General features: G+C 42.2%; 2 protein-coding genes across 4 annotated transcripts in view; both read left to right on the forward strand.

Annotated features, from left to right (window-relative positions):
* Positions 1-147: 147 nt before the first annotated feature.
* On the forward strand, positions 148-26092 carry LOC106606534 (interleukin-6 receptor subunit beta). 3 transcript variants are annotated; one of them, XM_014202803.3, is made up of 15 exons: positions 148-599; positions 2150-2248; positions 5567-5708; positions 17586-17737; positions 17973-18115; positions 18975-19119; positions 19234-19310; positions 19807-20044; positions 21170-21364; positions 21488-21589; positions 21851-21985; positions 22503-22643; positions 23032-23092; positions 23570-23642; positions 24064-26092. In XM_014202803.3, the coding sequence occupies exons 2-15, from the start codon at positions 2176-2178 to the stop codon at positions 24394-24396; spliced, it is 2010 nt and encodes a 669-aa protein (XP_014058278.2). In that variant the 5' UTR covers positions 148-599; positions 2150-2175; the 3' UTR covers positions 24397-26092. The 3 variants fall into 3 exon arrangements, with proteins under 3 accessions (XP_014058278.2, XP_014058277.2, XP_045571558.1); XM_014202802.3 differs by having other exon boundaries at positions 148-444; XM_045715602.2 differs by lacking the exon at positions 148-599 and adding an exon at positions 4207-5174.
* Positions 25482-27010, forward strand: part of LOC106606533 (transportin-2) — a 34556-nt gene continuing 33027 nt past the window's right edge. The window contains exon 1 of the mRNA XM_082972830.1: positions 25482-25831. The gene's annotated coding sequence lies outside the window, so the exon portion shown is untranslated. The remainder of the gene's footprint in view (positions 25832-27010) is intronic.

Raw genomic sequence — 27010 nt, forward strand, 5'->3', positions numbered from 1 at the left:
GTGAAAACACCCTTATTAAGTAGGGTTAAAATTGATGCAATAGTGGATCGCTGCCAAAGGCAATTTCCGTAAAACAAAGTAGGCGGGACATAGACAGATCACAGAGCTTTTTAGAGACGTGCCCACTCCCTTCGGAGCTCATTACACTCCGCTTTGCGGATCATAGACAAGCTGGGTGTGTGAGAAATAGTTAAATCTACACACATATCCAATCTAGTTTCTGCCATATTGCTTTCACCTATTTAGTCTGATCATTTCGAGTGAAAGGGTGTTGAGCGAGGATGCAAGGGAGGAAGCATAGTTTGGAATGAAATATAACCAGTGTGCTGCGAAAAGCACCCAAACTTCAGCGCACGTAAACACCGCAAACATTAATTCAATGTACAATAGAATGCTGGCGAAAGATGGAAGTTCCGTTATTTTGATGTCTTTCTTGACGACGAGGTAATAGCTCTTATTTTTCGAACCACTTATTTTTCAACATAACTTACAGTTTGCCGAAATCATATTGATCATTAGGCCTACCAGTATAACGTTTTTAGACTTGAAATAGTACAAGACTTTGAATGTTCACTCTCATCTCTATGCTTATGGCTATGGTAAGTTAATTTGCATCATAACATGACAACAATGGTTAATAGAAACCAGATGCTTTTGTCATCATGTGCTTTTGGCTTAAAAACATGTATGTAGGCTACACAATACACAGAGTGGCAGATATGTCAGTGGCGAAGACAGTGACAGATATGTAACCAATGTATATAAACCCTGGATTGCTGATTGTTATGTATTGGCCAGTGTAGGAACATCAATCTATAGGAATGAATGAAATTCTACAGTATTTCCATAAAATGTTTCAAGGACGAAATGACATGTATTTTTGTAATTTTTGTTGTTGTAGTGGGGCAGTAACATTAGTAATCTCAAAAAAATTGTATATATTTTGTATATATTTAAAATGTTTATGTTAAGCACACATAATATAATTTTAAAGTATGTATTATTTTACTAGGCAAGTCAGTTAAGAACAAATTCTTATTTTCAATGACGGCCTAGGAAGAGTGGGTTAACTGCCTTGTTCAGGGGCAGAACGACAGATTTTTCTCATGTCAGCTAAGGTGTCTATAGTAAAATACATGTGGCAAAAACTAATGTTGACATTAATACATACATTTTTATAGCTTCCAAAGTATTTTTTACAACAGTAAGGGAGGGAGTGCCAAGCTGGAGGCACAGTGGCTTCAACACATCGCCCCCTAGCTGTCATCTAGTGTTTATATAAATCATTGGCTGTAACACTGAAAAGGTTTGCACGTTACTGTGTGAACAACACCTACCACCAAAGATCATTCTTGTTTTACTCCAATGTTTGTAAACAATGTAAATGTAAACAAACACTGTCTAGCCTCAAAGCATGGTTAAAACTATAATTCTGATATCATGCATGGTCAGTCCTTGCATCCATGAATTTGAGAGTGGTTACATTTCTCCAGGCCCATCCCTCATCTTTTTACCAAAACAGAGGTGGTTGACCACTTTGTTATTATTTCAATGAAGGACTATAGGCCCAGTGCAGTGATGCTCCTGTGTTTTATATATATTTCCACACTATGAGGTTGGAATAATACTGTGAAATTTGAAAATTATGATAATGCCCTTTTAGTGTAGGAGCTGTTTGAAAAAGCCACCTGACATTTCAGCCTGTTTTGGTGTGATGGAGATTTTACCTGCCTGGTGACATCACCTGGCGTTAAATGAGTTAATAGACCAATAAGAAAGAGAGTTTCAAACCTCTCTGCCAGTAACAGCTAGTTTTCAGTTTGACATTCCCTACTCAGATCACTCCCAGACAATCCTAGCAAAATTCTTGCTTTATAAATTGCTCTTTGCTAAGAAGCTATGTTGTTGTTGTTGATTATTTTAATTGAAAACAATCACAGTAAGGTACTTTTTATTTGTTACCCAGAAATGATTTGATATTGATATTAAATCTGACTGCATTGGACCTTTAAGGATGTGTGTGTGTGTGTAAAAGTTTTGTCTGTGCGTGTGTGTGTCCGCATCTGTGTGTGTGAGAATTCTGAAACATTCATACACCTGCCATTCACCACTCATTTGGTGTGTGTGTGTGTGTGTGTGTTTTCCATAGGTGCTGATGGCATAGTGGTGTGAGTAATGGCATGGCCCAGAGTCCCATGCCTCCTGCTGATCCTGCTGCTCCTACAACACACCTGCTTACCTCAACCAGGTGAGTCCTTCACACTGGACTGATCCCAGATCTTTTTCCTGGTAAAGTCATGTGACCAGGAAATTCTCCTTGTGACTATTTATAATCTCTATGTGACACACCCTCAGATCCACCATTCACTGATCAGCTCTGGGGTTTCTTCAAATAATTTAGATGGACTAAACCGTAATGCTGATCTATATGTTTGATCTGATTGTATGTCTATGTTATTAGTTCATTCTTATTATTAAACACTGGACCGTTTCTTTTATACTGTTTTTCACACTGTGTATTCATGAACTGTATTCTTCACATATCTCATTTTAATACATCTACTACTGTACATTGCATTTTTGTTATACTGTTTATACATACTGTGTATTTACAGTGCATTTGGAAAGTATTCAGACCCCTTGACTTTTTCCACATTTTTGTTAAGTTACAGCCTTATTCTACAATGTATTAAATTCGTTTTTTCCCTCATTAATCTACACACAATACCCCATAAAAATGTCAGAACTGAAATATAGCATTTACCTAAGTATTCAGACCCTTTACTCAGTACTTTGTTGAAGGACCTTTGGAAGTGATTAGAGCCTTGAGTTTTCTCAATGCACTTTCTCAATGCATTGTAAATACACAGTATGTATAAACAGTATAACAAAAATGCACACCTGTATTTGGGGAGTTTCTCCCATTCTTCTCTGCAGATCCTCTCAAGCTCTGTCAGGTTGGATGGGGAGCGTCGCTGCACAGCTATTTTCAGGTCTCTCCAGAGATGTTCGATCGGGTTCAAGTCTGGGCTCTGACTGGGCCACTCAAGGACATTCATAGACTTGTCCTGAAGCCACTCCTGCATTGTCTTGGCTGTGTGCTTAGGGTCGTTGTCCTGTTGGAAGGTGAACCTTCGCCCCAGTCTGAGGTCCCAAGTGCTCTGGAGCAGGTTTTCATCAAGGATCTTTCTGTACTTTGCTCCATTCATCTTTCCCTCGATCCTGACTAGTCTTCTAGTCCCTGCCGCTGAAAAACATCTCGACAGCATGATGCTGCCACCACCATGCTTCACCGTAGGGATGGTGCCAGGTTTCCTCCAGACGCTTGGCATTCAGGCCAAAGAGTTCAAACTTAGTTTCTTCAGACCAGAGAATCTTGTTTCTCATGGTCTGAGAGTCCTTTAGGTGCCTTTTGGCAAACTTCAAGCGAGCTGTTATGTGCCTTTTACTGAGGAGTTGCTTCTGTCTGGCCACTCTACCATAAAGGCCTGATTGGTGGAGTGCTGCAGAGATGGTTGTCCTTCTGGAAGTTTCTCCCATCTTCACAGAGGAACTCTGGAGCTCTGTCAGAGTGACCATCGGGTTCTTGGTCACCTCCCTGACCAAGGCCCTTCTCCCCCGATTGCTCAGTTTGGCCGGGCTGCCAGCTCTAGGAAGTCTCTTGGTGGTCCCAAACTTCTTCCATTTAAGAATGATGGAGGCCACTGTGTTCTTGGGGACCTTCAATGCTGCAGAAATGTGTTGGTACTCTTCCCCAGATCTGTGCTTCGACACGATCAGAGCTCGACGGACAATTCCTTGAACCTCATGGCTTGATTTTTGCTCTGACATGCAATATAACACAAGCATTTTGCTGCACCCGCTATAACATCTGCTAGACTTTATGCATCCCCATTTCCTTCCTTTTATTCAACACAACCTTCCATAGAGATCATATCAGTATCAGTCTTAACTAATGCGTAGGGGACCAAGAGGTAAATGGTTCCTAATCACCACCCTGTTAGTCATATCACATATGCTATGGACCTTGTGTTGTGTTCATTATAGAAGGCAATGGAAAACATTTTGCACTGTCACTAGCCGGTTACCACCTGGTACTCTACCCTGTACCTTAGAAACTGCTGCCCAATGTACATAGTCATTGAACACTGGTCACTTTAATAATGTTATTATTATAAAAAATGTTTTACCCCTTTTTCTCCCCAGTTGGTAGTTACAGTCTTGTCCCATCGCCGCCACATCCGTACGGACTCGGGAGAGGCGAAGGTCGAGAGCCATGCGTCCTCTGAAACACAAACCTGCCAAGCCACACTGCTCTCTTAACCCAGAAGCCAGCCGCTCTAATGTGTCAGAGGAAACACACTACAACAGGCGACAGTGTCAGTGTGCATGCGCCCGGTCCACCACAGGAGTTGCTAGAGCGCGATGGGACAAGGGCATCCCGGCCGGCCAAACCCTCCCCTAACCCAGACGACGCTGGGACAATTGTGCACCGCATCATGGGTCTCCCGGTCGCGGCCAGCTGCGACACAGCCGGGATCGAACCTGGATCTCTTGTGACGCCTCAAGCACTGCAGTGCCTTAGACTGCTGCGACACTCAGGGGGCCACTGTAATAATGTTTTACCCACTTTATATTTATATACTGTATTCTAGTCATGGCTCATCCTATATAACTATTCCTTCCAGTTCTCTGCTGCCAATGGCTGGAACGAATTGCAAAAATCACTGAATGGCATATATCTCCCTCACTAACTTTAAGCACCAGCTGTCAGAGCACCTCACAGATCACTGCACCTGTACATAGCCCATCTGTAAATAGCCCATCCTACCTAACTACCTCATCCCCATACTGTTATTTATTTTTTTGCTCCTTTGTACCCCAGTATCTCTACTTGCACATTCATCTTCTGCACATCTATCACTCCAGTGTTTAATTGCTAAATTGTCATTATTTCGCCACTATGGCCTATTTATTGCCTTATCTCCCTTATCTTACCTCATTTGCACACACTGTATATAGACTTTTTCTCTATTGTGTTATTGACTGTATGTTTGTTTATTCCATGTGTAACTCTGTGTTGTTATTTGTGTCGCACTGCTTTGCTTTATCTTGGCCAGGTCGCAGTTGTAAATGAGAACTTGTTCTCAACTGGCCTACCTGGTTAAATAAAGGTGAAATACATTTTTTTACAAAATTACAAAACTACTGCTGTACAGACCTTTTCTATTTACCTACTGTCCATCCTGTCTATACACACCATTCATATTCATATATATATTATTTATATTCAGGACTCTGACATTGCTCGTTCTGATATGTCTTCATTTTTCTTTTTTTTTTTTGCTTTTGGATTATGTGTGTATTATTATTGTATTGCTAGATATTGTTGCATTGTTGGAGATAGAAACTTAAGAATTTTGATGCATCTGTGATAACATCTGCAAAACTGTGTACATGACAAATAAACTTTGATTGGATTTGTGTCTTTTTGTCTGTCTCTTTTTCTCTATCAATTGAAATTCACTTCTACCTCCCTCCTCATTGTCTCCCTCACTCTCTGCAGGCCCTCCATCTCCTCCCTCTGCTCCCCAGTGTCACATCCCCTATACGGAGGGACGACAGGCAGATATCCACTGTTTCTGGGATCCAGGACAGGACCCACAGATCCCCACCTCCTACAGCCTGCACTGGAATTCTACAGAGGGGTAAAGACATGTCTACTATAGCCTGTATACATCCCATCTTAATACAGTATATACAGGACATCTATAATCATATTCACAAATGACCCAGACATAGGCTATCATAACTATCATATACTGTTTCTACACAGATGCAAGAATAGCTGTTTATTCGCTGTGTTTGGAAACCCTCGGTGACTCGTGGTGTTTAGAAACCGATGGGTTAATGCTGCGTTTGTAACCAAGCGGGAAGTGGGAATTTACCACCATAACGTTAGATAGAGGACTCTATATGGATAAAACCCATTTGGCATGGACATTGTCATCAAAGGATTCACCATTTAAAAGTAGTCAACTGGGTGGGACTTCCTATGGGTGAAGGAAGGATCACATGATTCCATCCGGGTCATCAGGAGGGATCAGCCAATGAATTATACTCGTGAGTAAACATTCCATAACTGTAGGTGGTAGTAAATCGCCATCCTTGGCTTTATACCTGTTGAAACAACACACTCTAGATGGCAGTATGAACCCTTTCAGTTTGTTTGCCAACTCATAGAAGTAGTAGAAGAAGAAAATGGACTTATTCAAAATGGAGATGGCTCAAGGGTTCTGCCCGTGCCAGGGCCGGGCTTATGTGCCTTACCGTACCTCCTTGTCGGTCCAAATAAGATATTGAAATAGTGCTAATTTATTTGACAGAGAGGCCACCGACAGAAAGACGTATCAATCTCAGATAAAGCATTCAAGCGAGCGAAACAGACAAGTTTCCCACTAGTAATTACTAGTTGGATTTTTTTTTTTCCATTCATGTGTGGTAAACACAGAGAATGATAGAGATATCATCTTTATATATGTCCCATTATGGCATCTGTGAGCGCTCGGACAGTGCCATTGAGGCCATCTCTATTTTGAAGTAGTCCAAAAAATGTTTTTACTACTTCTATGAGTTGGCAAACAAACTGAAAGAGTGCATACTGCGTTGTTTGTGTTGTTTGAAGAGGTATAAAGCTGAGGTGTGTGTCTCTTTGTTAACAATGGCTGGTGTTCTCTAATGTTAAGGAAGTCTCGAGGTTCTACTCACCTGAGTTAGAATACATCATGATAAGCTGTAGACCATAATATTTACGAAGAGAGTTTTCATCTATATTTTTGTAGCTGTTTATTTACCACCACAAACCGATGCTGGCACTAAGACCGCACTCAACAAGCTGTATGGCACTATTAACAAACAAGAAAATGCTCATCCAGAGGTCGTGCTCCTAGTGGCCGGAGATTATAACGCAGGGAAACTTAAATCTGTCTTATGCCATTTCTACCAGCATGTCACCTGTGCAACTACAGACGACAAAACTCTAGATCACCTTTACTCCACACAAGTGTCTTCACTGACATTTTCAACCTCTCCCTGAGCCAGTCTGTAATACCTACTTGTTTCAAGCAGACCACCATAGTCCCTGTGCCCAAGAACATCAAGGTACTCATCATCCCAGACACCCTGGACTGACTCCAATTCGCATACCGCCCCAACAACTCACAGATGTCGCAATCTCTATTGCACTCCACAATGCCCTATCCCACCTTTACAAGAGGAACACCTATGTGAGAATGCTGTTCATTGACTACAGCTCAGCATTCAACACCATGGTGCCCTCCAAGCTCATCACTAAGCTAAGGACCCTGGCACTGAACACCTCCCTCTGCAACTGTATCCTGGACTTCCTGATGGGCCGCTCCCAAGTGGTGAGGGTAGGCAACAACATATCTGCCACAATGACCCTAAACACGGGGGCCCCTCAGGGGTGCATGCTTGGTCCACTCCTGTACTCCCTGTTCACCCACAACTGTGTGGCCGTGCACGACTCCAACACCATCATTAAGTTTGCTGACGACACAACGGTGGTAGGCATAATCAGCAACGACGGCAGCCCATAGGGAGGAGGCCAGAGACCTGGCAGTGTGGTGCCAGGGCAACAACCTCTCCCTCAAAAGTCAGCAAGACAAAGGAGCTGATCGTGGACTACAGGAAATGGAAGGCAAAGCACCCCCTCATTCACATCGACAGGGCTGTAATGGAGTGGGTCGAGAGCTTCAAGTTCCTCGATGTCCACATCACTAAGGATCTATCATGGTCCACACACACCTACACAGCTTCTACCCCCAAGCCATAAGACCTTTAAATAGTTAGTTTAATAGCTACCCGGACAATCTGCACTGACCATATTTGCACTAACTTCTTTGACTCATCACATATATACTGCTGCTACTGTCTATTATCTATCCTGTTGCCTAGTCACTTTATTCCTAGTTATATGTACGTATAATGCATTTGGAAAGTATTCAGACCCCTTGACTTTTTCCACATTTTGTTACGTTATAGCCTTATACTAAAAATGATCAAATTAAAGTTTTTCCTCATCAATCTACACACAATAGCCCATAATGACAAAGCGAAAACTGTTTTTTTTACTTTTAAACTTTTTTCAAAATTATTCAATATAAAACAGAAATACCTTATTTACATAAGTATTCAGACCCTTTTCTATGAGACTTGAAATTGAGCTCAGGTGCATCCTCTTTCCAATGATCATCCTTGAGATGTTTCCACAACTTCATTGGAGTCCACCTGTCGTAAATTCAATTGATTGGACATGATTTGGAAAGGCACACACATGTCTATATAAGGTCCCACAGTTGACAGAGCATGTCAGACCATAAACCAAGCCACGAGGTCGAAGGAATTGTCCGTAGAGCTTCGAGACAGGATTGTGTCGAGGCACAGATCTGGGGAAGAGTACCAACACATTTCTGCAGCATTGAAGGTCCCCAAGAACACAGTGGCTTCCATCATTCATAAATGGAAGAAGTTTGGAACCACCAAGACTTCCTAGAGCTGGCTGGCTGGCCAGAGCAATTGGGGGAGAAGGGCCTTGGTCAGGGAGGTGACCAAGAACCCGATGGTCCCTCTGACAGAGCTCCAGAGTTCCTCTGTGGAGATGAGAGAACCTTCCAGAAGGACAACCATCTCTGCAGCACTCCACCAATCAGGCCTTTATGTTAGAGGGGCCAGACAGAAGCCACTCCTCAGTAAAAGACACATGACAGCCTGCTTGGAGTTTGCCAAAAGGCACATAAAGACTCTCAGACCATGAGAAACAAGATTCTCTGGTCTGATGAAACCAAGATTTAACTCTTTGGCCTGAATGCCAAGCGTCACATCTGGAGGAAACCTGGCACCATCCCTACAGTGAAGCATGGTGGTGCCAGCATCATGCTGTGGGGATGTTTTTCAGCGGCAGGGACTGGGAGACTAGTCAGGATCGAGGGAAAGATGAACAGAGCAAAGTACAGAAAGATCCTTGATGAAAACCTGCTCCAGAGCGTTCAGGGCCTCAGACTCTGCCAAAGGTTCACCTTCCAACAGGACAACAACCCTAAGCAAACAGCCAAGACAATGCAAGAGTGGCTTCAGGACAAGGCTCTGAATGTTCTTGAGTGGCCCAGCCAGAGCCCGGACTTGAACCCGATTGAAAATCTCTGGAGAGACCTGAAAATAGCTGTGCAGCGACTCTCCCCATCTAACCTGACAGAGCTTGAGAGGATCTGCAGAGAAGAATGGGAGAAACTCCCCAAATACATGTGTGCCAAGCTTTTAGTGTCATACCCAAGAAGACTCAAGGCTGTAAAAGGTGCTTCAACAAAGTACTGAGTGAAGGATCGGAATACTTATGTAAATGTTTATTTACAGTTTTTATGTTTTAAAATTTGCAAAAAATTCGAATAAACTGTTTTTGCTTTTTCATTTTGGGGTATTGTGTGTAGATTGATGAGGGGGAAAATGATTTAGTCAATTTTAGAATAAGCCTGTCACATAACAAAATATGAAAAAAGTCACAGGGTCTGAATGCTTTCCGAAGCACTGTACCCCTGCACATCGACCTGGTACTGGTACCCCGTGTATATAGCCAAGTTGTCGTTACTCATTTTGTATTTATTATTACTTTTATTATCACGTGTTATTACTTTTCTAAGCCCTCATTGGCAATGTCCATGCCAAAAACTGGTTTTATTCATCAAGAGTCCTATATCTAACCCTATGGTGGTAAATTCCCACTTTCCACTTGGTTACAAATGCAGCATAAGATGCGGACTCTTATGCTGCGTTCGTAACCAAGTGGGAAGTAGGAATTTGGCTTTATTTTCCACGGTGGTGGGGTAATGCGCATTCACAATGCTAACCTGCAGCTAGGGCTGGCACAATTACTGTATAACCGTGTAATCGACGGTTATGGATGAAAACTGTCATGAAAATAAAATAACTGTCATAACCATGTTGTGGAACAAACAACTGACTGAAGATGGGACGGCTGGGCATTCTTGTGGTTGAGGCCGTTTCTGCGGTAACATGGACTCTTAACAACAACATGAAACTTCGTTGCTCTTTGCTGAAACAAGCAAGGTGTTGTAGCAAACAAGTCTTCGGTTGCTTAGGTAAAACCTCTCTCCCTGCAGCAGCAGCACACACAGAAATACTGTAGAATGACTAAAACAGGCTTGGAACCTCTAACCCTGGAAATTTGACTTGGAAACTCATGGGTACTCTCGCAATGGCTGCCTTCTATTGTGATGCAATAATTTCCATGGTAATGTAAAATTTTAATTCTAATGATTTTAACTGATGTGGCTCGTACATTAGAATGTCAGTTGAGTTTAATCAACAAATCACAGCACATACTGATGAGTACGCGTCCTGCTTTTACTTCCTGCTTTGCTCCTAGGTTGAAGATGGGAAGGTTAACGTCACAATAATGCGAAAGTTGTACCGCTCAACCATGGGACCAACTCAAGCATTGTAGCTACAGTGCCTAGGCAGAAGGCAACCGGTCTGAAGCATATCATAAAGCTGGTGAAAAAATAAGCGCTTTATGCTATTGCAAGAAAAAATACTACAACCATCTAGCCAACATATAGGTTGAAGATTTCAAGGTTAAGACAACAGTGTTCTAATCATAACTCTTTGCAATTCATGGGACCAGTGTTGCTAGTTAGTAATGGCGCTTATCCCATGAATGTTTATTTTCAAATGCTTCTGCATGGAATTATTACGATGCCTTAATCTTTGTATTTTCTTACCTAGACTAGCAGTCTAGGTTAAAAAAAATACAAGCACAGAGTTTCTAAACCCAGAGCCACAATATCGCAAAACTTCCGGGAACTCTTGAGAAACAGATCAAACAGACCAGGCGTGGGGTTTGAGAAGTCAATGAGAGAAGTGACAAATTCTTCCTTTAGTTGTTCATTTTATTGAAATCGAAAGGCACAACCTAGATTCGAGCCAATGTCTTAAAGATGCACTGTTTGCTAAAATTCTAAAAGCTCGCCTAATTTCAGTTTGTGACAAAACAAGCAAGTATAGTGTGGAGAATCATTGTACCATCTAATATCTTTTCCACAACCAAGAAGGTTTTTTGTTCTTTATTTTGGTTAGGCCAGGGTGTTACATTGGGTGGGCGTTGAATGTTCTTTTTCTAGGTTTTTGTATTTCTGTGTTTTGGGCCGTGTGTGGCTCCCCATCAGGCACAGCTGAAGTTCTTTGTTGTTGATTGGGAGTCACACATAAGAAGCATGTTTTTCCTTTGGGTTTTGTGGGTAATTGTATTTTGTTAGTGTGTTTTCCTAACAGAACTGTTTGCTGTCGTCTTTTGTTTATTTTTGTAGTGTTCTCTTTTTCATTAAAACACTAATGATGAACACATCCTCCGCTGCGTATTGGTCCACCTTTTCCGACGATGACTTCTCTGTTTCATCTAACGACGAAGACAGCCGTTACACCATTCCACAGAAATCACAGTTATAGTCAAGATTTAGCTTGAATCTTTCCAAAACATGTTTCACAGGATAAATTCTGTAACATTTTAAATGAAACTTCCTTTATTTTGTTACTGATACAGTATTTGTTAGCAATTTTCAATGCTTCCCCCCACTGTATATCACCATAGATATTTGACCAAAAGAATCTTGCTGAGGGAATTGTAATATCACAAACAATAGTCCTAATCTGTTTATTACTACATTTATCTTTGATGTTAATATTGCCAATGAATATATTTTCATGTAAATCTATGTTACTTACATCAACCACAGAGGAACCCTCCTTGGAATCGCATCAAAAACAATTGCATATTCTTTTGGGGTTATTGGAATTTTAAACTTATCAAGAAATTCCCCATATTAGAGTAGATATTCATCCTCATTCAGTAACTGACCAACCAAAATAATTGTATTCTCAAACCAGTTACGAAAAAAAAGAGACTTAGTTTTAAATCGTATATAGAATATTGTTGTGCCATATAAAGTATTTGTGAGGGGAAAATTTGTGTTTATATGCTAACATCCAAGCTAAAATTGCCTGCTTATGGAATATGGCCAACTTTACTGGGAATTCTAAACCACCAACAGAGTGAAATAAATACTTAGGGAAGACATTCCAAATACTGTTCTGGTTCTTAACATACTTCAGAATCCAATTTATTTTAAAAGTATTATTTAGAGTATTGAAATCTAAAACCTCAAGACCTCCTTGTTCTTCGGTATTAGTAAGAATTTATACTGCTCAAAAAAATGAAGGGAACACTTAAACAACACAATGTAACTCCAAGTCAATCACACTTCTGTGAAATCAAACTGTCCACTTAGGAAGCAACACTGATTGACAATAAATTTCACATGCTGTTGTGCAAATAGATTAGACAACAACAGGAAATTATAGGTAATTAGCAAGACACCCCCAATAAAGGAGTGGTTCTGCAGGTGGGGACCACAGACCACTTCTCAGTTCCTATGCTTCCTGGCTGATGTTTTGGTCACTTTTGAATGCTGGCGGTGCTTTCACTCTAGTGGTAGCATGAGACGGAGTCTACAACCCACAGAAGTTGCTCAGGTAGTGCAGCTCATCCAGGATGGCACATCAATGCGAGCTGTGGCAAGAAGGTTTGCTGTGTCTGTCAGCGTAGTGTCCAGAGCATGGAGGCGCTACCAGGAGACAGGCCAGTACATCAGGAGACGTGGAGGAGGCCGTAGGAGGGCAACAACCCAGCAGCAGGACCGCTACCTCCGCCTTTGTGCAAGGAGGAGCAGGAGGAGCACTGCCAGAGCCCTGCAAAATGACCTCCAGCAGGCCATAAATGTGCATATGTCTGCTCAAACGGTCAGAAACAGACTCCATGAGGGTGGTATGAGGGCCCGACGTCCACAGGTGGGGGTTGTGCTTACAGCCCAACACCATGCAGGACGTTTGGCATTTGCCAGAGAACACCAAGATTGGCAAATTCGCCACTGGCGCCCTGTGCTCTTCACAGATGAAAGCAGGTTCACACTGAGCACATGTGACAGACGTGACAGTCTGGAGACGCCGTGGAGAACGTTCTGCTGCCTGCAACATCCTCCAGCATGACCGGTTTGGCGGCGGGTCAGTCATGGTGTGGGGTGGCATTTCTTTGGGGGAGCGCACAGCCCTCCATGTGCTCGCCAGATGTAGCCTGACTGCCATTAGGTACCGAGATGAGATCCTCAGACCCCTTGTGAGACCATATGCTGGTGCGGTTGGCCCTGGGTTCCTCCTAATGCAAGACAATGCTAGACCTCATGTGGCTGGAGTGTGTCAGCAGTTCCTGCAATTGGAAGGCATTGATGCTATGGACTGGCCCGCCCGTTCCCCAGACCTGAATCCAATTGAGCACATCTGGGACATCATGTCTCGCTCCATCAACCAACGCCACGTTGCACCACAGACTGTCCAGGAGTTGGCGGATGCTTTAGTCCAGGTCTGGGAGGAGATCCCTCAGGAGACCATCCGCCACCTCATCAGGAGCATGCCCAGGCGTTGTAGTGAGGTCATACAGGCACGTGGAGGCCACACACACTACTGAGCCTCATTTTGACTTGTTTTAAGGACATTACATCAAAGTTGGATCAGCCTGGAGTGTGGTTTTCCACTTTAATTTTGAGTGTGACTCCAAATCCAGACCTCCATGGGTTGATAAATTGGATTTCCATTGATTATTTTTGTGTGATTTTGTTGTCAGCACATTCAACTATGTAAATAAAAAAGTATTTAATAAGATTATTTCATTCATTCAGATCTAGGATGTGTTATTTTAGTGTTCCCTTTATTTTTTTGAGCAGTGTATTTTCTTGGATAGTGAGGTTTGTTCCTCTAAATAAAATTATAAAGAATCTTATCTAAGTCCTTTACAATTTTAGGGAGTAAGTAAGTGATAACGACACATAAACGGATGTGGATAACCCTTCAGCTTTGGACAATAAAACCTGACTGTATAATGAAATATCTCTCATCAACCAGAGGTTCAATTTGTTCTTTGTTTTCTCAATAATGGGGTTAAAGTTTAATTCACTCCTTTGTTTTTCATCCTTGCATATAACAATTCCAAGATAAGTAACCTTATCTTTAATTGGGATACCATATACTTCCTGTAAAACACAATCCTTGAGTGGAAATAAGACTGACTTATTGATATTAATTTTCAAACCCGAAACTAAGGAAAAGTCTTCAATACAGGAAACTGCTTTAGAAACCTCATTCCTGTCTCTCAGAAATATGGTGGTATCATCGGCCAGTTGACATAGTTTAAATTCATTGCCAAGTGATGAAACACCTTGAAAATTCCCTTTCTTGAGATGAAAAGCCATAATTTGAGTAACCAATAAAAATAAAAATTGACTAATTGGGAAGCCCTGCCTAATGCCACTGCCAATATGAAATCTTTGGGTTGTCCCGTGAGCTAATTTTACAGAGCTAGTACAACCACTATATAAAGTTTGGACTGCTTTCAAAAAAAAATCACCAAACCCCAAAAAACGAATTGCTTTGGACATAAACTGATGTTCTACAGTGTCAAAAGCTTTATAAAACTCAACAAAGATAAGAAAACTATCATCAAGGATGAGGTCATTATAGTCAATCATATCTAAGATCAACCTGATGTTATTACTAATGTGTCGACCATGCATAAAACCAGATTGTTCTTCATCAATTATATGATACAAGCCTTGTTTCAACCTCTTAGCAAATACAAGGGCAAATTATTTCCCATCATTATTCAACAGGCTAATGGGTCTCCAGTTATCTATATAAAGAGTATCCTTATTAGGTTTGGGAATCAAAGTAATTACACCTTGCTTTAAGGAAGCCGGTAACTCCCCTTTTTCTATTGATTCTTGAAACATAGCAAGAATGAAAGGAATCAATTTATCATTGAATGCTTTATAAAACTCGCTTATTAAACCATCATTTCCAGGAGACCTATTGTCCTTCAGGCTTTTAATACAGTCTTTTATCTCAATTTCAGATAACTCATCATCACAAAAATCCCTGAAATCATTATCTATCTTCTTACCAATGTTTGCTACATTGTCTAAGAAAATATCTATATTGGAAGTTGACTGGAAGTGTTTCTTCACATAAGCTTAGCTAGCCAACGTCACCATGACATCAACTACAAGTGTGATCAGGGATTTCTATTGGAGAAGCAGTTTTAGCCTATCTTCGTACTGTACTGTCTTTGATACAAGGTTAAGACAACGTAGTAATTCCATGTGGAAGAGTCCGGAAAAAACCCCACATTGGACCAGTGCCATTGATTACTACCAGAGACGAAGAGAAAGAGAAAACTCAGCGGAAAATCTGTCTCTTTCCAGAAGGTGGCGTTTTTTTCGTTGTTTCACCCACCGAGTTTTTTCATGGAGGTTAATGAGAGTGTCGAATTTGGTCAACCAAATAATACATCCGAACATCACACCTGCGGGACAGGTAGAGGATGGTAACAACAACTGCCCGAGTTACACCAGGAACACACAATTCCTCCATCAGTGCTCAGACTGTCCGCAATAGGCTGAGAGAGGCTGGACTGAGGGCTTGTAGGCCTGTTGTAAGCCAGGTCCTTACCAGACAAAACCAGCAACAACGTCGCCTATGGGCACAAACCCACCGTCGCTGGACCAGACAGGACTGGCAAAAAGTGCTCTTCACTGACGAGTCGCAGTTTTGTCTCACCAGGGGTGATGGTCGGTTTCGCGTTTATCGTCGAAGGAATGAGCGCTACACCGAGGCCTGTACTCTGGAGCGGGATCGATTTGGAGTTGGAGGGTCTGTCATGGTCTAGGGCGGTGTGTCACAGCATCATCGGACTGAGCTTGTTGTCATTGCAGGCAATCTCAACGCTGTGCGTTACAGGGAAGACATCCTCCTCCCTCATGTGGTACCCTTCCTGCAGGCTCATCCTGACATGACCCTCCAGCATGACAATGCCACCAGCCATACTGCTCGTTCTGTGCGTGATTTCCTGCAAGACAGGAATGTCAGTGTTCAGCCATGGCCAGCGAAGAGCCCGGATCTCAATCCCATTGAGCACACCTGGGACCTGTTGGATCTGAGGGTGAGGGCTAGGGCCATTCCCCCCCAGAAATGTCCGGGAACTTGCAGGTGCCTTGGTGGAAGAGTGGGGTAACATCTCACAGCAAGAACTGGCAAATCTGGTGCAGTCCATGAGGAGGAGATGTACTGCAGTACTTAATGCAGCTGGTGGCCACACCAGATACTGACTGTTACTTTTGATTTTGACCTCCCCCCTTTGTTCAGGGACACATTATTCAATTTCTGTTAGTCACATGTCTGTGGAACTTGTTCAGTTTATGTCTCAGTTGTTGAATCTTGTTATGTTCATACAAATATTTACACATGTTAAGTTTGCTGAAAATAAACGCAGTTGACAATGGGAGGACGTTTCTTTTTTTGCTGAGTTTAGATGGTTGGTGTATTTATTTCTGGCTTAAAATATTAAAATACTTAAAAATACTTTTTTTCTTCACCAGCCTTATGATCTGCTTCAGACCGCTTGCCTTCTGCCTAGACACCGTAGATACAACGTTAGAGTTGTTCCCATGGTTGATTCAGCGCGGATTAGTGATGCTGTTCCATCTTCACCCGAGGGGTGCGTTCGTAAATTTGCTCTGGCCATCTACTCCGTTTTCAGAGCGCTCTCATCTCAGTGTGCCAGAGCACAGAATAACTGACAAATTTACGAACGCGCAACAGCATTGAATATTGCCGGTGTAATTAAGCGTGATTAAATTGTTGCCAGCAGCACAGTTACAGTCACCAACACTTTGGATAACATTGAAAAAGCCTAACCAGCTTTGCTAGGGTGAGTAAAATGGTCAGTGAGGTGTTCTCTCATTTTTGTCTGGAAGTAGCTTGCAAGCTAGCTAACTTTATCCAATTAGCTTGGGTGCTTGAGTGCCATTGTGAGGCCAGAACGCTCGGATCACCTACTCTTCCGCCAGAGTGTCCAGTGTGACCTCTGATCGCTCCGAGAGCGAAACGCTCTGAATTTATGAACTGACAATCTGAGAACTCTTTGAATTTACAAATGCCCAGAGCATACTCTCTGGCACTCCAGAGTGAAAAAAATGCACGAATGCACCCCATTGTGAGTGTACCTATGGGTACACTCACAATGGCCGCCAGTCCACCCATTATGCCATCATTGACATGATGAGGACGCCCGTTTTATTCATTTTATTTCTATGGCAGCGCATGCAGTCAGGAGCGGCAGTGAGTTGAAAATGTGTGTCTTTTCTTTTGCTATGTGTCTTTTCTTTTTGCTATGTGAACAGTTGTTACGGTGACCTCAGTCATTTAACTGGCCAATAACCATCATCCAAAATTTCATGACCGTCACAGCCCTACCTGCAGCCCTGTGGCATGCTTGGTGTGTTGGAGCAAGGTCTGTGTCTGTGGTCTAAGACTGTATGTCTGCACAGTGCTGTCAGATGTGGTGTTTGAGTGGTGTGTATTTATGTGTCCTGCATCTTCCTTTTCAGCATTAGCAGCGCGGTGGAGGGCACCAATGTGAGTGGCGTGATCCCTCGTGAATTTTACACCAGTTACAGTGACCTGACAGTGTTGGTCAAAGCTGCGAACCATCATGGCTCTGCCACGTCTACAATGGCTGCCTTCAACACTGGCGATATCAGTGAGTCAGTCAGGGATGACTCTTCTCTGTACATTCCCAATTCATTCAGAGGGACAGACATGACACTTTCAGTCTCTGTCTCTCTCTCTCATTGTCTTACTGACTCTCTTTTGTGCTCTTTCTCTCCCCCCACCCTCACTCTCTCCCCCACCCTCTCTCTATCTCCTGCTCTCTCTCTTGCTCTTTCTTTCACTCTCCCACTCTGTCCTCTCTTCCCTATCCATTCCTCTACCAGAAAAGCCACCCACCCCTGAAATCACTCACCATTGCTCTCAGCCTCTGGAGATCTACTGGATTTTGCAGTGTGATGATCAAGGCAGCTCTGACCAACTCTGTGAGGTCCAGTATCGCACCCAGGACCAGCAGGGCTGGACTCAGGTGAGTGAGCTGAGCATGGCTGGGGTTTTGTTCATTTCCCCAAGTGTGCACTTGTTCACTTCCATTCATGGATTTAAAGTAAAATGACCGGTATAAGAAATATGTTGGAAACTCCCTCCCTCCCAAACCTACAAGAGTAGCTGCCACTTTGGCAGCAGCTAATGGGGATCCATAATAAATACAAATACAAAATACAAATAGGCCTAACTGATGATATGTGGTTGCTGTGTTAAAAAATGAATGGCTTTTTCTCTCGTTCATTGATGATCAGGTATTTCAGTTGTAACTGGTTCTGTTTAGTTAACTTTTTGCAGTTGATAGACAACTTTGGCTACTTTGCCATGTAATGCTTACAAAACTAAGAACAGTTTCTAAAACTGCATATCTAAGGCTCTGGTCTGTCCTAGGAGTGAGGGTAAATGATAATCATGTTCTGTGCTATCCACTTTGTTGTAATTATTATTCTGGTTATAGGGGAGGGTCACTTGTTTATTTTTTCAAACATTCAGTCCCTTAGATGTAGGGAATGAAACATTGAAATACCATTGTCTCTCGATTATCTGTGGGAATTTCGCACTGGGAATGTTGTCCTTCTGAGTTAGGGATGGGTAACACGAGGGCCGCACGCACAGATTGTTTTGGGACCAATTTTTTGTCAAAATCTATTTGCGTGCAGAAAAGGCCAGCTATTTCAAAATATATAGCTCCATTATAATTTTACTTTCTATAAGCTATTAAATGTGCAATGTAGCCTGGAGTTGCTTTTTAATCCAAAATAATCCCTCATCCCACCCATCCCTGGGGCTGTCTCTTGCTCATCCCTGTTCTTTTGTGTGTCATTCTTTCATGTCCTGCTCAGGAAGAGGACATTCTACGCAGCTTCCTGCTCCTGACTCCACGGCCCTACACTGTTTATGAGTTCCAGGTGCGCTGTGCCTGTGAGGGCCCTCAGGCCCTGATGAGTGACTGGAGCTCAGTCTACACAGCACAGAGTTCTGAGTCAGGTCTGTCAGTGGGTGCTGATGGGTAATGTAATCCTGTGGTCTCCACAGCTTGAAAATATTTGTTCACTCATTCTGTGGTGATAGATGATTATACTATTTCTCTCTCTTTCTCAGCGCCTGTGAAAGCATTGGATGTGTGGAGTGACTGTGGAGTCACCTCTGAGCTTTCTCAATGTGCCCTTATGTGGAAGGTATGTTAACACAACATCCCATCATAATAGGTAATATATATATATATATTATATATATACTCACACTAATGTTCAAAAGTTTGGGGAAGTTTGGGAAAAAACAAGGACATTTCTAAGTGACCCCAAACTTTTGAAAGGTAGTGTGTGTATATGTATGTGTGTGTGTATATATATATCAAACTGTACCATATAATCAGGTTAGACAAGTGATTCATGTTTCAAAGGATTATGCATTTTCTAATCATAAGAACTTCAAAATATTTGCATAATTTAGCAGACACTCTTATCCAGAGCGACTTACAGGAGCAATTAGAGTTAAGTGCCTTGATCAAGGGCACATCAAGAGATTTTACACTTAGTCGTCTCAGGGATTCAAACCAGCAACATTTCGGTTACTGGCCCAATGCTCTCAACCGCTAGGCTACCTGCCTCCCCAAAACACCCCCTTCCCTATAGCCTGCTATAACTAATACCCCTGTCTGGTATCTATCCTCAGGAGATGCCCAGCTGGTTGGCTCAGGGGAAGGTGCTGGGGTACGTGGTGACATTATCACACAGTAACGGGACAGTGGCGGTTGTGAACGTGTCCATGTCAGAGCCTGGTGGCCTTTGTGTCTGTCAAGAGAAGAGATGCAGCTTTACACCCTCTCTGCGGGGTGTATCAGGGGTGGATGTGTCCGTCTACAATTCCCAGGGTGCCACCAAACCTGCTTCCCTAGCTCTACCGACATCAGGTAAGGGAAACCATCATTAAGTTTCCGGATGACACAACAGTGTCCGACAACAACCGACAACAACGAGACAGCCTATGAGGAGGAGGTCAGAGACCTGGCCGTATGGTGCCAGGACAACAACCTTTCCCTCAACGTGATCAAGACAAATGAGATGATTGTGGACTACAGGAAAAATAGGACCGAGCACGCCCCCATTCTCATTGACCGGGCTGCAGTGGAGCAGGTTGAGAGCTTCAAGTTCCTTGGTGTCCACATCACCAACAAACTGACATGGTCCAAGCACACCAAGACAGTCGTGGAGAGGGAATGACAAAAACCTATTCCCCAGGAGACTGAAAAGATTTGGAAATGGTCCTCAGATCCTCAAAAGGTTCTACAGCTGCCCCATCGAGAGCATCCTGACTGGTTGCATCACTGCCTGGTATGGCAACTGCTCGGCCTCCAACCTCAAGGCACTACAGAGGGTAGTGTGTACGGCCCAGTACATCACTGGGGCTAAGCTGCCTGCCATCCAGGACCTCTATACCAGGCGGTGTCAGAGGAAGGCCCTAAAAATGGTCAAAGACTCCAGCCACCCTAGTCATAGACTGTTTTTTCTGCTACCACACGGAAAATGGTACCGGAGCACCAAGTCTACATCCAAGAGGCTTCTAAACAGCTTCTAACCCCAAGCCATAAGACTCCTGAACATCTAATCAAATGGCTACCCAGACTTTTCGCATTACCCGCCTCTCTTTTCTGCTGCTCCTTCCTCTCTGTTATTATCTATGAATAGTCACTTTAATAACTACCTATATGTACATATTACCTCAATTACCTCGACTAACCGGTGCCCCCGCACATTGACTCTGCACCGGTACTCCCTGTATATAGTCTCGCTATTGTTATTTTACTGCTGCTCTTTAATTATTTGTTACTTTTATTTCTTATTGTTATTTTTTTTAACTGCATTGTTGGTTAGGGCTTGTAAGTAAGCATTTCACTGTAAGGTCTACACCTGTTGTATTCGGCGCATGTGACAAATACAATTTGATTTCATTTGAAAGGTGTGTGTGATTGTGATAATAGAGTGTTGGTTTGTATGTTTCTGTCTTCACAGATTCACACGTTTTCTCTTTCGCTTAGGTCTACAGGTGCCAGAGCTATCCTTCACTGTGAACCAGGATATATTGAGCCTCAATGTATCCTGGTCTCTGCCACCCCAGCCTATTGAAAACATGCATGAGTATGTGGTGCAGTACAAGCAGGTGGGACTTCCTCCGACACAGGGCTTTGATTGGATAAAAGTGCACCAAAATCATACGTCAATCATTTTAAGAGGTTTGTGTGGCTTAAACTGATCTATAATACCATTTCTCTCTGAACATATTTATTAATATTTTGTAATGTTTCAAATTGGTTTCAAGATGACAACATCGCCTTAGTCTCTGTCTCCACCTACAGGTGATTTTGTGAACTACACTGCCTACAATGTGTCATTGTTTGCAGTGTTCATCAACAGTAGCTGCCTGCTTGCGTCTGCAATCTCGTATTCTCTTCATGGACGTAAGTATATTAGAGCATGGAAATAGAAGTCTTTATAATGTACTTGCCAGTATGTAATCACTGCAATTAGTGCACATGACCGATTTTCAGTGGAGTAAACTAACTTGAAATTTCACATCTTTACCTAATGTTAATTTGTCCGGCCTTTTAACTCACTGTAAAATATATATTTTTTTTTATTTATAGTTTATTTTTCTGCTGCTTTTGACTATTCCTCTATCCATTTCACCTCCATCTCCTCCTCTCTCAATCACTCCTCAGTCCCACCCAAAGTGACTGAGTTCAAGGCCCAGTACATCTCTGACTCTCATGTGACTTTGTCCTGGCAACACGTCTCCCTGACCCAGAGTACGGGGCTCATACTGCGCTATCAGCTGGTATTAAACAAATTTACAGGTAAACAACACAAAGACAGTGGAGGACCATCTGGGATAAATCTTTTGTTGCTACAATGTTATATTGTTATAATAAAAGTGTGGTCTCCACTGCCCATTGTGTACATTACCCTAAAATATAGCATGACATTGTAGTAGCTTAACTAGTATTAAATATGTTTGCCTGTTCCCAGATCTGTTTGTTCTGTCTTGCCAACTCCTATTGTCATTATTGGCTCCCGAGTGGCGCAGTGGTCTAAGACACTGCATCTCAGTGCTAGAGGCGTCAATACAGTCCTTGGTTCGATTTCAGGCTGTATCACATCTGGCCGTGATTGGGAGTCCAATAGGGCGGCGCACAATTGGCCCAGCGTCGTCCGGTTTTGGCCGGTGTAGGCCGTCATTGTAAAGAAGAATTTGTTCTAAACTGATTTGCCAAGTTAAATAAATAAAAAATGAAATGGCTACCGTGCTGCACACTCTCTTCCCACACATCAGTGGCCTTGCTCCCAATCATTCAACCTTTCCTTCATCTGCAGTGTGCAACGTGAGTGGGGACCAGAACAGCTTCCATCTGTTAGGACTTACATCGGGTCACCACCAGGTTTGGATCAGGGCTGAGACTAAGGCTGGACTGGGACCCAGTGAAACCATCATCTTCTCTACTGAGAACAGCCATGGTATTCTACCACTCTGCCATGTAGTCATTTGATAATGATGACAAGAAGCATATAGCTGTTATAGGTTCTCTAACAACCGTGATGAGATGTTTTAAGTGCTTATGTACCTAACTGGTGACACTGAGGTCATGTATAACACTAATTATTATTTATTATTAAACAAACTAGATATATTATTATAGGTTGTGTATAATACTGTATATAACATTACCTTTAAAACAGAAAGGGTCCTGAAGTTCCTTAGAAAGTAATAACAGTGTAATATTGAATGCATGCCTTGTATGAAATAGACCTTTGTGCTACAGTATGTGATTATGAACATGGATTGCGGTCTAATTGGTCATTTTGCCTTCTGACCTTCCCCATCTCTCTCCCATTGTTGTCACAGGTTACCTCAAATATCTGGTGCCAGGAATAATAGCAGGGATGTTGCTATTTATCATCATAATGTGAGAGACTGGATTCCCATACTTCAACCCAAATAGCCTGATTCTGATTATTTTCTCATTGTCTTGAACCAGGGCCATGTTCATTAGGGCACACTGACACAAAATGTTTTAAAAGGCTTTGCAACGTTTCGTGCCGACTGAACACATACAGGGTGTGGTGCGCTCTCATGTCTCCTTCCTCTATCTCTCTGAAAGTTCACCCATGCCCGAAATAGGTTTACAAAAGGGGAAACACTTGAGGAAGTGGAAATGAGAACGGGCAGTTGAGTTGGGCTTTCAATTGTGCCCTTCATTCATAACAATGGTCTTGATCAAAAACATAAAACAAACAATATGTTATACCCCTTTCAACTAAAACATAATGGATAATACATTTCTACCACTTTTAGGGTGATATACAAATGGACATGTCAATTGAAGGAACACAACTCTTTTGGTGTGCAGTATGTGAATGATACTGTTGTGTATTTTCTGTAGTATACAAATGAAGACTTGTGTGAAAGTGCCTGACCCCAGCAACAGCAAACTGCTCCAACAGATGAAGTTGCAGGTGAGAGCAGAGCAGACTATCACTATGTGGCTGTGAATGACTGATCTACTATCAGTGAGTGTGATATTATTTAGTCTATAGTATTCTAGTTAGTGGTGGACAGAGCCCCAGGCAGAGGCCCGGAGTTCATCATGTCTTCCTGCCTGGTTTTTCTTCCTCCAGCCATTTAGGGCAATGGAACACACTACCTATAGATATGGATGGTATCTTATTTGTAATGTTCCAGTAAGAACCTGTTGTAAAATAAAGAATGTGCATACTACATGAACCTAAATGTTGATTATACCACATACAGTAGCAGGGGCTGTATTGGGCTAGGAATATACCATTCACTTGAGTTATATTATCACCAGTCAGAGGCATAACATACAACCATAGAGGACTAAATGAATGTCTGACTCCCTGCCTGTCGTTGCTCCAGTTTAACAGCTCCTCGACGGCGATCTTCTCTCCTCTGGAGTCTAACCCAAAGATCTCTGAGCTGGAGGTGGTGGAAAAGCCTTTCTGGGATGCCAATGCCTGTTCTAGAAATAGGTCCAGCCCTAATGGACAGACAGAGGGGGTGGTGGGAGAGGAGCGCACCCACATAAGGACTGACGAAGAGGCGGAAAAGGAGGAGGATGCTGACGAGGGTTACAGTATAATTATTGATACTGACGAGGAGGAGAGGGACGGGGGAGAGTCCGGGAGCTTGTTGGAGGACGATCAGTTTGTTTCGGACTATGAGAAGCATTTCATGCCTGTGGATGTATGACCCTACTGTCTGTCTGGTGTGGTGCTACCGATCAACTGTTTTGGTGTGTGTATGATCTCCTCATAGCAAAGACAAGACAGCCATTGTTCAGTCGGAACCTCAAGGGCCAAACACCTCAATTGTGGGATATTGTGCTTGTTGATCTAGATGCAGATCACTGATTCATGGGAAAGGGTTGCCCTAATAACAACACGAGTGCGCAAGTTGAAATACGCCAATCGTCTTGTTTTCAAGGAAAGGAAAAGGGATGTAGTCGACCGTTTGCTTTCCATGCTCCAACTACAAGGAATGTTGTTTGGGAACAGTAAACTTTTTTACAGCAAATGTATACCTGTGTGAAAAACCATGTTGCCTACAGTGTACACTGTCATGACGTGGCCCTCTTTGGATATAGCAAGCACCACCTCTCTCTTCCCCCTACACCAAGGCTCTGTTATCTCAGGTCATAAATTCCTGGAGGAGACTCTCTTCCCCCCCGGCCATGCAGTATAGAGAGAGGGTTCACAGTAGAACAAAGGAACTTCTTCTACCTCACAGAACTTGAGAACTGAACAATATCCATGTTCTGGAGAATGTGTAAACGGTCGGTGGAGAATCCAGCTACTACCGGTCCATTTTGTCTAATGTTTGTGACATCATGAGAGACAATACAGCCACATTACCGTAACTCTGTTTATACAAGAGTCTCCGTTGTGAGGCTTGCATCTAATTATTGTATAAAATGAATGAGTAAAGATTAAACTATTTGTGAAATTATGTAATGTGATTTTAAAATGTTTAATGAAAGAGAATCCAATTCCCTTTCAAATGTAACTGTCATTGGCCCGCCACATGAGCACAGACATTGATCTGGCGTCATGGGACAGACCTTTTTGCTGTACCGAATATAAACCCCATCTGGAGAAGCCCACTGCAGACCATGCGTAACCTCGATTACCGAGAGGGCTGAGGTTTGAGTAGAGACCATGCGTACCTCGATTACCGAGATGGCTGAGGTTTGAGTAGAGAATAGACAGTGTACACTGTAGGCAACATGGTTTTTCACACAAGTATACATTTGCTGTAAAAAAAAGTTTACTGTTCCCAAACAACATTTCTTGTAGTTGCATTCCTCGGTTGTTGAATTCCTAACCAAACCACATGGAGCATTGGCTACAGTGGTGGAAATGGTTAAACTCAGACTATCGATATCGACAGAATAAGAGCAAATCTTCGATACTAATTACTCGTCTGCAGTCTGCAGCTAGAATTTATGTTGACTGAATGCGAAGACCGACAACCGCCGAAACATCTATTCTATAAGAACATTTCTGAATGGGACTCTGAAGTATCCATTCAAACCACGAAAGACTCCAGGGACGTAAAGAGAAGTTCAGATGAACTTTCCAACAGAAAGACCGACGATTCCAACAGAAATCATGACGACACACTGAGCGTAAATATATATATTGATTGCAATTATTCCAGAATCAGTGAGCGTTCATGTGCAAAGGATTATCATTTCAATTATTATAATTATCAACTGTGTAGTGTCTTTTATCTTTCGCGCCCTTCTCAGTCCCTTTGTCTACCAAGCGTCATATCGGTTTAGCCCACTAGAGCACATCCCCTATCACTTCCTTGTAACCGTATCTACTGTTTGTTATGCATTTCTGTGATTATTTAGTTAGTTAGTAAATAAATGATTAAGACAGTTGATGTCTTAATGAAGGCTAGGTTCGTGCAGATAACCAACAATTCACGACGTTTGGAATGAGACTAACGTGAGGTAAAGAATAATTAATGAATTAGAAGACTAACTGATCAGATATTGAAAATATCTGAAAAGTTATAGTAGGAAAATTATAACTTTGTAATTTGAAGATTATAATTTTGTAATCTGAAGATTTTCCTTGGTGCCCCGACTTCCTAGTTAATTACATTTACATGATTAGTTAATCACGTAATAATAATTACAGAGAATTGATTTGATAAAATAACAGTCTTCAATTTAATGATGCCAAAGACACGACAACACAATATCTACATTGTTCAGTTTGAACTTCAACTGTCAATCATGTCAGCTCATTAGGTCAGATGAAATGTTATTTCAGAATAGCATAGTTTAACTTTTTTTATACAAAACTGTTTTTGAAAGTTAATTGCTGTTAGTTTTATTAAACATATTTTTATATCTAGCTAAATAATAACTATGTCCCTTTTGAGAGGCCTTTAAAAAAAATGAAACTGGCCTCTCACCACGGTCAACATGAAGTTCCCTTACTTCGACAAAGGTCTATGGAAAGTGAATGGAGACGATATTGGAGCCTGAGCCTTGCACCGATGTTCAGGATAAGGATGAATTTGATCCAGTAAGTCTGACGTTTTTGGAGAAAGTGGACCTGTTTTTTTACCGGACCCATATGTGGTTTCAGGATGGGTGGGAAACAGAGGTGGAAAAGTGTCCAGTTATCAAACTTGAGTAAAAGTCATACTTGAGTAAAAGTGAATATATCTTAATAGAAAATGACTCAAGTAAATGTGAAAGTCACCCAGTAAAATACTACTTGAGTAAAAGTATTTGGCTTTAAATATACTTAAATATCAAAGTAAAAGTAATTTTAAATTCCTTATA

The sequence above is a fragment of the Salmo salar genome, chromosome 03 (genome assembly GCF_965601325.2).
Source record: "Salmo salar chromosome 03, fSalSal1, whole genome shotgun sequence".
NCBI lineage: Eukaryota > Metazoa > Chordata > Actinopteri > Salmoniformes > Salmonidae > Salmo > Salmo salar.